At 34.7% G+C, this 11,454-nt stretch overlaps 2 protein-coding genes across 3 annotated transcripts; one reads left to right on the forward strand and one right to left on the reverse strand.

Moving 5' to 3' along the window:
• The first annotated feature begins 64 nt into the window (after positions 1 to 64).
• On the forward strand, positions 65 to 4,544 carry LOC137827139 (serine/threonine-protein phosphatase 7 long form homolog). Of its 2 annotated transcripts, XM_090294637.1 has the most exons (7): positions 65 to 1,068; positions 1,154 to 1,408; positions 2,073 to 2,139; positions 2,457 to 3,297; positions 3,399 to 3,489; positions 3,571 to 3,972; positions 4,048 to 4,544. In XM_090294637.1, the coding sequence occupies exons 4-7, from the start codon at positions 2,591 to 2,593 to the stop codon at positions 4,060 to 4,062; spliced, it is 1,215 nt and encodes a 404-aa protein (XP_090150763.1). In that variant the 5' UTR covers positions 65 to 1,068; positions 1,154 to 1,408; positions 2,073 to 2,139; positions 2,457 to 2,590; the 3' UTR covers positions 4,063 to 4,544. The 2 variants fall into 2 exon arrangements, with proteins under 2 accessions (XP_090150763.1, XP_068489459.2); XM_068633358.2 differs by having other exon boundaries at positions 137 to 1,408.
• A 3,156-nt stretch (positions 4,545 to 7,700) lies between these two features.
• LOC137827136 (receptor-like protein 6) lies at positions 7,701 to 10,845 on the reverse strand. Its single transcript, XM_090294636.1, has one exon. The coding sequence runs from the start codon at positions 10,790 to 10,792 to the stop codon at positions 7,856 to 7,858; it is 2,937 nt and encodes a 978-aa protein (XP_090150762.1). The 5' UTR covers positions 10,793 to 10,845; the 3' UTR covers positions 7,701 to 7,855.
• Between the last annotated feature and the right edge of the window lie 609 nt (positions 10,846 to 11,454).

Raw genomic sequence — 11,454 nt, forward strand, 5'->3', positions numbered from 1 at the left:
TGGTAGGACAGTTGGCTGGACCAATATGTCAAACAAATAGTATCAAATTTCTAGCCTAACCTTTATGGATCGTTCCTAGTACTGCAACTATCATACAGATTTACATTTATATAATTTCCTCTAAAAATATTGGATTGTATCAAACTGAATGGAGTAATACACTTTGGTCATATTTCTTGGTATCTTGAACCGTGACGACTTATTAAGAGAAGGAAATGGCTATTGTCGAGAACCATGTTTTAGTAAACTAATTGAATTGGTGTGGTGAAGCAAGCAATTCTTGCTCAAACTGTGGATTAATTGATGACTGAATCATTTTACATTAAACTAGTGAAAAACTCATCATAGTTTGGAACTATTAGTATTCACAATTTAGGAACACACAGTCCTCACATCATCCAATCTTGTTGTTGAAGTAACGATGTCATAATTAAGTTCAGCACAAGTTTGAGGTTTGATGGCCCAAGTTTACACAGTGAATTTATAACTTTTGAAGAGTAGGCTAAGGTGTCTACTTGCAAATGCAAGGTATGGCAGCCTACAAAGGATCCACATGGTAGATCAGACATTGCTTGGACCCCCACACAGATGGAGCTATATAGTGCCAAATTACCCCTGTTTCCAGCCTATGGTGTCTACAGTGCAATGTTGCCTAAGGTTTATTTAACGTCACAGCATTGTTCCTGTTGTCTTCCTTAGATGTTCAACTCATGGTTTGATTGGTAACTTGGTAGAGTCATGGTCACGTATAATAAGATTTAATTTTAAGCTGTAATGTTGAGGTTTTCTTCTGCTTTATGTTCTTTTATATTTTGTTCGCGTAGGTAACTGTAAATCATCTCTTTTGTGTTTTCTTTCCTTCTTATGATAATATTTTCTTTCAATAAGAACTCAGGAAGGAGCAAACAGAAGCAGGCAAGGGGAACTCATATTGTTTTTTCCATACAATCAAGATTAGATGTATCTGCTCTGAATTTGATAAAAGGATACGTTGTTAATGTTAATTACTTGAAGAGCCCGAGGCTGGATTTTTCAAGAAATGCCGAGACAACAACCAAATTGTTAATTGTATTACGGAATCTACTATTATTCTCCTAGCTTTCGTCTGAAGTATATAATGTTAAATTTTAACACAACTTTTTTGTACCTGCAGGGGTAAAATTCAAATTGGAAAAGGAGATTGGGGACCTATGTGATGATGATGACGACGACAATGATGATGATGCTAGGTGTCCATCACAAGGATTGCATGGAGAGAAAGTTAATTCTCAAATAATTGCAGAAAATGAACATCTAAAAAGGGTTGAAATGATGAAAAGAAAACGTGCTTCTGATATTCAGCCTTCTACTTCCACATGTACATCCTCTGCTGATTTTTTTGAAATAGATAATCTCCCTGTAAAGAGAAGTAAGTTCTCCAACCAATATCATATGTGGAATTTTATATTAGTTCTTAGTTTAAAATTATCAGTTTGTTGGAATTGTATATCTAGCTATGGTACTCACACTTTGTATCTTTCTGAATAATTATGACACTGGCATGAAATATGACTTTGGTCGATGACTGTTATTTATTGGAAAATCTGACTAATTATACTAACTAGAGTTTTCTCACCTAATCAAATTTTTATCTTTTATTGTTTTCATCTTCAAAGCTCAGATTTGAGACTTTGTTTCAAGGATATAAGTTTAGTATATCTCTGACCAACATGTATTTTAGTAAAAAATTATTCCATTATCCTATATCTTCCTCTATTTCACTTCTTTTTCCTCTATTAGGATTTGTTTAATTGTTTCTCATCTTATTCTATTAGTGTTTGAAGATGTAGGTAATATTAATTGTATATTCTTCCTCTGTTAAGCTATTTTTCTCAGATAGGAAAACCTTATTATGTTTAATGTGATAGTTGCCACTTATATATAATGATTTCAATTCACCAGTTTAGAATAATCAATTTAAAACACAATTTCATTACTTGTGGATATTTTGTGTCTAAAGAAGAGATGTTAATTAATAATTTCTTTACTTTTATTTTCATTATGATATGTATTAATTATTCTTCCATGTTTAGCGCCATTGGCAACTCACACACTGGGCACTCCCTGGGTTTCCTCACCATCTCTCTCACGCCAATCTAGGTAGGTCCTCAAATTCTCTCTCTGTCTATTATTTAAGAAATTTGTTTGATGCAGCATGTTTTGATTGAATGTTATCATGAAATGTTTCTTTTTAAATTATAAGACCAATATTTGTGTTTTTCCCCTGTTGTGTCCTTTGTTTCGACAATATGAACATTTTTTCAGCTTATCAGGAACTGCCTCATCCATTTCATTACGGATGCAATTTGTAGTTAGTCTTTCGGATTCTTTTCTTTGCATGTTTGGGTCGGAATGCAGCTCATTTATAATGCAGATATTATGTAATTTATTTTTGTATTAATTTGTGTGACTTGTAGTTTATCCATTCCAATGGCTGGTCATCAAAGACTCCCTTCAGACATGTCTCTTTTACGTCTCCAAACATGTGACTAAGAGAGTTTGGGAAGGGAACGAAAGATTACTTCGTCCACGACGCCATGCAATATGGATTATGAACCATGCAGATTTAGTCCATCCTCGTGTTAAAGCCATGATGGATGGCGTTGGATTCGGACACCTGCTCACCTTTTCCAATATAGACATCAACCATCACCTGGTGATGGCTTTAGTGGAGAGGTGGAGAACTGAGACACACACATTTCATCTTCCACACGGAGAAACCACTGTGACGTTAGAAGATGTCTCTGTACTATTGGGTCTTCCGATTGATGGAGAACCTGTTACAGGCTTCACCAATGGGGATTGGGTGTCTATGTGCAGACACTTGTTGGGGATCATACCCCCTGGAAATGTTGTCATAGGAAATACAATAAGATTGTCATGGCTAAACAACAACTTCCATCAACTTCCTGATGATGCATCTGAAAATGTCGTTGCTCACTATGCACGGGCACATATTCTTACCCTCATTGGGAGTTTACTTATGCCGGATACATCAGGGTCTCGGGTGCATTTGATGTATTTGTTATTATTGGATGATTTGAATAACGTCTCCAGTTATAGTTGGGGTTCAGCTGTTCTTGCCTGTTTATATCGTGCATTAGATCACGGTATTAACTTCAACCAGGACAATATTGGTGGTTGTATGCTGCTCCTTCAGTGTTGGGCAAGGGAACGCATTAAGTGCATCTCACCTTCTTTGCCACCCCTAAGTGCAGAAGACATTGCTGCTGGACTTGGTTATCCACTTGCAAAAAGGTATAAACATTATAACCCATTTACTTTCCACAAAACTCGTTAATACGCCTACATTTGTAACTTGTTTGTTAAACCCTCAAACTTCAAAATGCTTATTACAGGTGGTCACGTGCACTCTCCCAGAGGCAGCACCAACCTACAAGTTCAGTGTCTTTAATAAGGTCAATGTTGGACCAGTTACAGTCGAAACAGGTTATCTTTTATATTCAATTTTCAATCCTCATATTATCCATTGTTGCCATTGACTTATTCTAATGAAATATGGTATTGCAGTTCATCTGGTGTCCATACACCAAGGATGATATTGCTGCATTGATCATTGGTGAGGTGTCTTCTGTTTGTCGAGCTGTTGTTCCGTTGATTTGTTTTACAACAGTTGAATTTCACCAGGCTGATCGGGTCATGCGACAATTTGGCTTTCGACAAACCATTCCCACGGATCCGCCAAACCTGGATCAACTTCATAAAGAGGATATGAGGGGCCGCACAGAGAGATATTGGCCACAATACCATGAAAGATGGATAGTGCTATGGAATGATCGACATAATCGACTCATTCAAGGTGTTCAATTTAATGGTAATGGCCATTTGCGTGACACCACCACGTATATGCAATGGTATATTAACCATACCATTCGCTACATATCACTGCCACAACAAACTTCGGATGAAGATGTAAGCTTAAATACTAACCAACCCATTTGGTCATGTACTTTTACTTGTCTGACAATTTCCATTGTTTATTCACAGTATGACATGCCATAGAAGAGTTACCAACCCCACCTCTAATCTCTGTATCAACATGTTGGCTCTTCTTTTCATGCTCAACAATTTCATCACCATCATTTGGTCAATAAAGTCACTCTGGTTTTTCACAACCACCAACCACCACCTTCATGGACTATCATCACCCTATGTCTTTCCACCAATCAGATGCTTTTTCTGCTCAACGAAATATGTTCGAAACTTTCACATTCACCCCTCTATCTACACTTCATCTGTCTTCATCCAGGCATTAATATCATTTGACAATGCCCTCAAAAGGTATGGATGGGAAATGATAAAAGGATGGATGACAACGATGATGCACCTCCACCACCTCCCAATCTACAACTCATAACGAGCAAAGAAGACTGAGACTGCAGAGAGGAAGACCTCCTTGTGGCATGTCATTCCATAAATAAATCATGCCCTTCTTGTAATATGGAACTTCAAATTTCATTTGAATTTTAATTCATAACTTTCATTCAACTTTTTTATTGAGTACTTTTCCCCCATTATGTATTCCACAAATAGGGTTCAAAGTTATGTTTCCCTAACACATAAATTGTACATAAATATAAATACAATAGTTAATTACAAGCTAATTTTGGTATTATTACAATAAATCGTGATGGATACCAACTTCCAAATTTACCTTCATGGTAGACTTTCATGAAATTACAACTTAAAAGAAAGCATAAAACTACCCTAACATGACAAAAATTATGCTATTGTTATAATGTTGTCATCCTTCAAAAATTCCCATATATAAAATATATAACTACTTTTTTAAAAGTCTTATTAAAAGTATAACCAAAATTATTAATAATAATTCAAGTGTTGAGATTCTCAAGAAAAGCAAAATTCACAACTTTGTTTTAATGTTTTCTATATCTGTTTTGAGTTTCGCTGAGATTATTTTAGTGTTTAAAATAATATTTAATTTAATTAATATTGCTATAAAAGTAAATTCTTTAGGTATTTATGATAAATTGGTTGGTTATAGGGTTCCCTGGAGATGCAGGAAATGTCTTCAGTTGATCCTTCCTCATTCTTCTCGCAAACAAAGGGAAGTTGTGCTGATTTAGACCCATCAAAGGAGAACACTCACTCACACCAATAATCAGCATGAGTTTTTTGGCCCCTACATTTGGTTAGGACACTAAACAAGGTATATGTTCTTAAATTATATATCAAGAATTAGTTATATTTTGGTTAGGACACTAAGAAGGTAGTAAACAGGTTCCTCTGTGCTGTCACACAGAAGGATACTATTTATAATTAGACAACTCTTGGTCTAAATCTTTTTCATGCTCCTTTTCAGATACAGTGAGATGTTTTACTATTTGAGATCACATGTCACTGTGAGTAAATTAGAAGGATGCTCTGGAAATATGAAAAAAAAATTCAATCTTACAATGGGGATGTAAATTTATAGAACTTGGAAATGTCTTGAACATTTATAGCAATTTTTAAGCATTACAACAATGCACATTTCTTGTTCAATGGTTGTGTTCATATGTGTTTTTGCGATGCAATCATTGTGTTGAATTTTCCGTGTTTAGGCGGGTTAGTGTCGAAATAACAAATTCTAAAAAATATTGTACTTTCTACATCAAGAAATAAAGTGATGATGCTGAAATATGATAGTGTAATTAAAACATGATGTTAAATAGGTTGATAATTACTCCAATTCTCACCATTCTCACTAACTGCAACATCAACATCAACATTAGCAATAAGTATGAATAGTTAAGGAGGCTTTGAAGTGAAGCAGTGCAAGGTTGTCATGGGGGTGACAGAAGGAATGGGAGAATGAAAAATGAAAGAGCAGAAAAAGGCAACAGAGATGAATTAGTATAAAGGCAACAGAAAAAGGCAACATAATAACACAGAGAGTTAGTATAAAGGAGATATAGATGGAAGGATAAGGAATTAAAGATGAATATTTATAGCCAAATTAAAAGTTTGTCATAGAAAGAAATTTCAAACATTGTTGAACGGATCAGAAGTCGTTGTCGGTGGATCATTGACTTGATGTCATTGCGGGGCAGAGACGACACAGCTATGCTCTGATTCACATTCTCATCTATACTCCTAGCCATCAAATTTTGATTTTTAGTTAAACATAACCAATAATATTATGAGTAATATAATATAACTTTTTGTAAAAGCCTATACATTAAAGATTTTATATTTCAAACGAATTTTTATAATAAGAATTTTGAATATTTGAAACAACTTCATAAATTTATCATATTTGAAAATAGACTATAATTTTTTAGAAAATTATTCAAAATGATTAGAATTAGAACTGAAAATGTTTTATTCCTAAATGCCCATTCTGTTTTTGTGGCGAAGTGAAGTCTGAAATTAATTTTCCCATTTTTTCTATAACGCCTCCAACGTTCTTCCCATCATTATTCCTATATTACAATGGCACAATGTTGGCGCTATCACACTTCCCTATTACAAAATAACATAATGGGTGTGGCACAAGTTTAAAGAAAATGAAAAACGTAATAAAGGATAATACATCCAATTCAATATACAGTCATTAGGTAGATTTGGATTGAAACTGCTTGTCTAAAAACTTTCCTATTTATGTATTAAAATGATTCTTGATCCAATCATCAAAACATGTTATGGTTGTTTATACGGATTCCGGATCTGATTTCAGCAAAATGATGTAACATAAAAGCTTACTATACCATTACCAATATCAATTTATATGATGCATTTAGAATCCGTTTGTAACTTGATATGCATCATGCTATATATTGGTGGAAGTACTAGTAAGGCACATTTTCCATAAACAAATTACAATTCATGTAATCCTCCAGATTTTCATCATTATCTATAAACTTTTTCTTTGTTTCAGTTTCAAACCAAGTTTGCTGTATTCTTGGATGGTGTGAAAGAGTAGGAAATGGTGTGCAGAAAGGTGAAGTAAAAAAGGAAGAGTGAGAAATGGAAGAGAGAAATAGCAGAAGAGACAAAAGGGTGGAGTTTTCCAGGAAAAAGAATGGAGCTTGGTGACAATGGCCTTTCCATGTGTGAAAAGCAGGAGTTTTAAGAATGGATGATAGAGACCTTCACTCCATGCACAGTAAATTTTTTTGTCAAGTGTTTGAAAATTTCAATCTAACTATTGGGTTGTAAATTTGTAGAACTTAGAAATGTCTTCAACATTTATAGCTATTTTGAAGAATTATGCGGGTTAATTTTTCCTGAGCCATTCACACATACTTCGAGTTAAAGAATCAAAATAAATTTATCCCTTTTTTCTTCACGTTGTTGTCATCCATATTTTAACTCATCAAATTTTTATTATTAATTAAAAATAACCAATAATATTATGACTTACATAATATAATTTTTGTAAAAGACTATACATTTAAGATTTTATATTTCGAACGAATTTTTATAATACGAATTTTAAATATCTTTGAAACGACTTTATAAATTTATCATATTTGGAGATAGACTAGAATTTTATAGAAAATTATTCAAAATTATAATAGGAATGACAATCCTTTAAACAAAAGAAATATTATTTATAATCAAAATAAAACAATTTTATCATGCAATTAGTAAATGAATGAAAGATTATCATAAAGGATATATAATTTAGTTTTAAATTTTAAAGAGAACACAAACTTGCTACATTTATAAACCTTAAACAGTCTTACAAATTAAAGAAAAGAAAACAACATATAAAGTATCACATTTAGTTTATTTATTCTTTCATGAGTCCTCAACTCAACACACTCTTCCTTTTCAGCATATAACTAACTTAACCACCAAACATTCTCACAAGAAATTCAGGCTTTCCAATGAGAAATACAAAGCTTCCCATCACCACTCCAAATACCATTCCACACCCATATCCTATAACCACTGCTTCCCAACCAAATCCAAATTTCTCTTCTCTCCACAATGTTTCTGAAGAATGTTGATCATGCTCCTCCCCACATTTCACTGACAATGGAACTCCACATAAGTCCAAGTTTCCCTCATAGGAATCATTCGTAAAAGTACCAAACTGCTTTCCTTGAGGTATTTCTCCCACAAGATTATTATAGGAAAGATTCAGCACTTCAAGAAACTTCATGTTCACCAATTCTGTAGGAATCTTACCATTGAGCATATTTGAAGAGAGATCCAATGACTCCAATTTTATCAAATTTCCCATGGATTGGGGAATAGGACCAATGAGTCTATTGTGGGAGAGGTTGAGTCCATGGAGTGCTTGAAGCTGACCAATTGCATTTGGAATCTCTCCTTCAAATTTGTTTCTTGATAAATCAATGATCACAAAGTTTGTTGGAATTCTTTTGAATAGCACACTCGTGCCTTTTATTGTTACAGTCGTAGGTGAATAATATAATTCAAGAAGAGATAGCCATTCCATGTATTGCTGTGGATTGCCAACCACCGCATCTTGAACAATATTCTTCATGGATTCAAAACTTTGTATGAAGTCTTCTGGAATTGGGCCGCTGAAGTTGTTGGATGAGATATCAAAAATTTTCAAACTGGGAAATCCATGCTTGGTCTTGAATAAAGCAATGGGACCGTGCAACTTATTAGTCCGCAAAACCAACACTTTTAAATATGGTATAGTTCGAAGCCAGTGGGGAAATGTATCTTCTATTTGATTGTTGCCAAGATTTAAAAGCCACAGTTGCATGCAGTTGGACAAAGATTCTGGCAAAAGACCTTCTAATCGGTTGTCATTGAGATTCAGACTCGTCATGACACTGTTCTTTGAAAAGGTATTTGGCAAAGTTCCATTAAGTCTGTTCGTTTCTAGATTCAAAATGGAAAGGAATGAACTTGCAAGGCATTGTGGAATTGTGCCTGTCAACTTGTTGTTGGACAAATCGAGAATCTGAAGTGAACTTGCATTGCAAAATGATGAAGAGATACCACCAGTGAGTAAGTTGTAACTTAGATCAAGATACACGAGTTGGTAGTTCCTAGAGAATTGGTCCACTGGTGTTGTCAAAAAGTTTTGGGCTAGGTTTACAGCCAGTAAAGAATCTATTTCATGCAACCAATTGGGAACTTTTCCATTCAATTTGTTGTTGGACAAAATGAGAAATTGTAAAACTGGGACTTTTCTTGATAATTTTGGAAATTCGGCTAAACCCAAAGAAGACAAGTCCAACTCCTCTAAGCGGGAGAAACTATAATTGACACTTGATTCAAAGTTTAGTGATAATTTACCTAAATTTGAAAGGTAAAGTCTTTCAATATTTTGGAACTTGGAGAAAAGTGAAAAATTGACAGAACCACTGAAGTTGTTCGATGACAGAGATAAGTAAGTAAGCTTGACAAGGTTGAAAAATGATTCTGAAATATTGCCCTGTAGCTTGTTGTCACCCAAAGATAGACGCTGCAAGGAATATGAGGAGATTGCAGGTATATGGCCCGTGAACTGATTATTCGATAGATATAAATACATCAACGATGGCAAAGAGAAACACCAAGAAGGAATTGTACCATTTAGAAAGTTGTGAGTCAAGGATAAAGAAGCTAGATTTGAAAACCCTGCTATTTTGTTGGGCAGAGGTCCCTCTAATTTGTTACGTGATATATCCAAGAAAATGAGGTGTTGAAGATTTGAAAGTGTTGATGGCAGCTCACCTTGGATATTGTTCTCACTTAAATCCAATTCTTCAAATCTGTTTGACTGATGAAATACATTTGGTATTTGACCACTGAGATGATTATTATGGAGAAGCAGAACATTTAGAAGTGGAAGGGTTAAGAGTGAGGAAGGAATTGAACCGTTGAAGTAATTGTATGAGAGGTCCAATAAAGTAAGACTTGTAAGGTTAGAGAAAAAACGAGGGATTGGCCCTTGGAATTCACAAGTTGAGATTTGTAAGACGTTGAGAGAAGCTGAACTACAACTCAAGCTAGGAAGTTGGGCATTAAGGTCAAAATTACCTGATAGATATAGGTGTTGTAGATTTGGCAAACAAAGAATGCCATCTGTCAAATTTCCCTTCAACCCAGTTCCTCTAAGACTTAGAGTGATCAGAGAGGAAGACAAATTGAGTGACCTCATTGAAGTTGATGACAAATCTGTATGATTCAAAACTAGCACCCTTAATTCGGTTGCATTTTGGAGCATCCTCTTCCATGTGCCTTCTTTCCACTTTAACTGAAACTTATCATACAGGAAGGAAGAGAGAGAGAGATCAAGTGATTGTAATTTGGAAAGATGTGATATTTGAGGTGGAATTTCACCTTCAAAGTTTGAACGAGACAAGTTGAGGTGTGTGAGGTTCACAAACTGACCTATTGGAGATGGAATCTGAGAGTTGGAGAAGTCATTGAAAGCAAGATTGAATGATTGCATATGAGAAAGACTGAAAAGAGTACTGTTTGCATTGATTTTACCCTTAAGCCCACCACATGTAAGGTCGATGGCAGTCACATGACCAGAAATGGGGTCACATTTGACTCCATACCAAGAGCAGCAATCTGTTCCATTTTCCCATGTTGCTATGGTTGGATAAACCTGATGGCAATAATCATCATCATCATCATAACGAAAATAATAGGTATACATAGTATTATTAAGAGTTAAGGAGGCCTTGAAGTGAAGCAATGCAAGGTTGTCATGGGGGTGACACAAGGAATGGGAGAATGAAAAATGAAAGAGCAGAAAAAGGCAACACAGAGGAAACAACCACTCCATTCCCATGGATGATTTCATTTTAACTTGTGTGCAGTCTAGAGTGGTCACACAGACTTAGTATTAAGGAGATATAGATGGAAGGATAAGGAATTAAAGATGAATATTTATAGCCAAATTAAAAGTGGAGACAAGGTTTTGGTGGGTGAAATTAAGCTTTGATTGTGGTCCTAGACTCCTAGTTTGTCATAGAAAGAAACTTCAAACCCTTCTGTTGAACTGGTTAGAAGTCATTGTCGTGATTAAAGCATGCATGACTTGGGTTCCTATTTCATTTCACATCATATTCGTTTTAATGGTAGGACAGTTGGCTGGACCAATATGTCAAACAAATAGTATCAAATTTCTAGCCTAACCTTTATGGATCGTTCCTAGTACTGCAACTTACATTGACTTGTAAGTCATTGCGGGTCAGAGTCGACACAGTTATGCTCTGATTTTATTCATCACAGAAATTTAGAGTTTTTATTTCTTCAATTATTAAGTTAAACAAACACTTCTTTCTTTCTACTCATCTAAAAACTCGTTTCCTCTGTTATTTTCTATCTTTTTTTAAATATATAGAAACTGACAAATACAACAATTTTGTTTTTGGATAAATAGACAATTATGTACAATACGCCCTAAAAACTGGGAGTTTTTCTTTTGATTTTCCATCTTAAAACTTATGTTTTGTATTTATC

Source organism: Phaseolus vulgaris, chromosome 8 (genome assembly GCF_051622355.1).
Source record: "Phaseolus vulgaris cultivar YP4 chromosome 8, ASM5162235v1, whole genome shotgun sequence".
NCBI lineage: Eukaryota > Viridiplantae > Streptophyta > Magnoliopsida > Fabales > Fabaceae > Phaseolus > Phaseolus vulgaris.

Coding starts and splice junctions, on each gene's coding strand:
- LOC137827139 (XM_090294637.1), top strand. CDS start 2,591: ATGAACCATGCAGATTTAGTCCATCCTCGTGTTAAAGCCATGATGGAT. Junction 3,298..3,398: donor GGTTATCCACTTGCAAAAAG/GTATAAACATTA, acceptor TGCTTATTACAG/GTGGTCACGTGCACTCTCCC. Junction 3,490..3,570: donor ACCAGTTACAGTCGAAACAG/GTTATCTTTTAT, acceptor ATGGTATTGCAG/TTCATCTGGTGTCCATACAC.
- LOC137827136 (XM_090294636.1), bottom strand. CDS start 10,792: ATGAAATCATCCATGGGAATGGAGTGGTTGTTTCCTCTGTGTTGCCTT.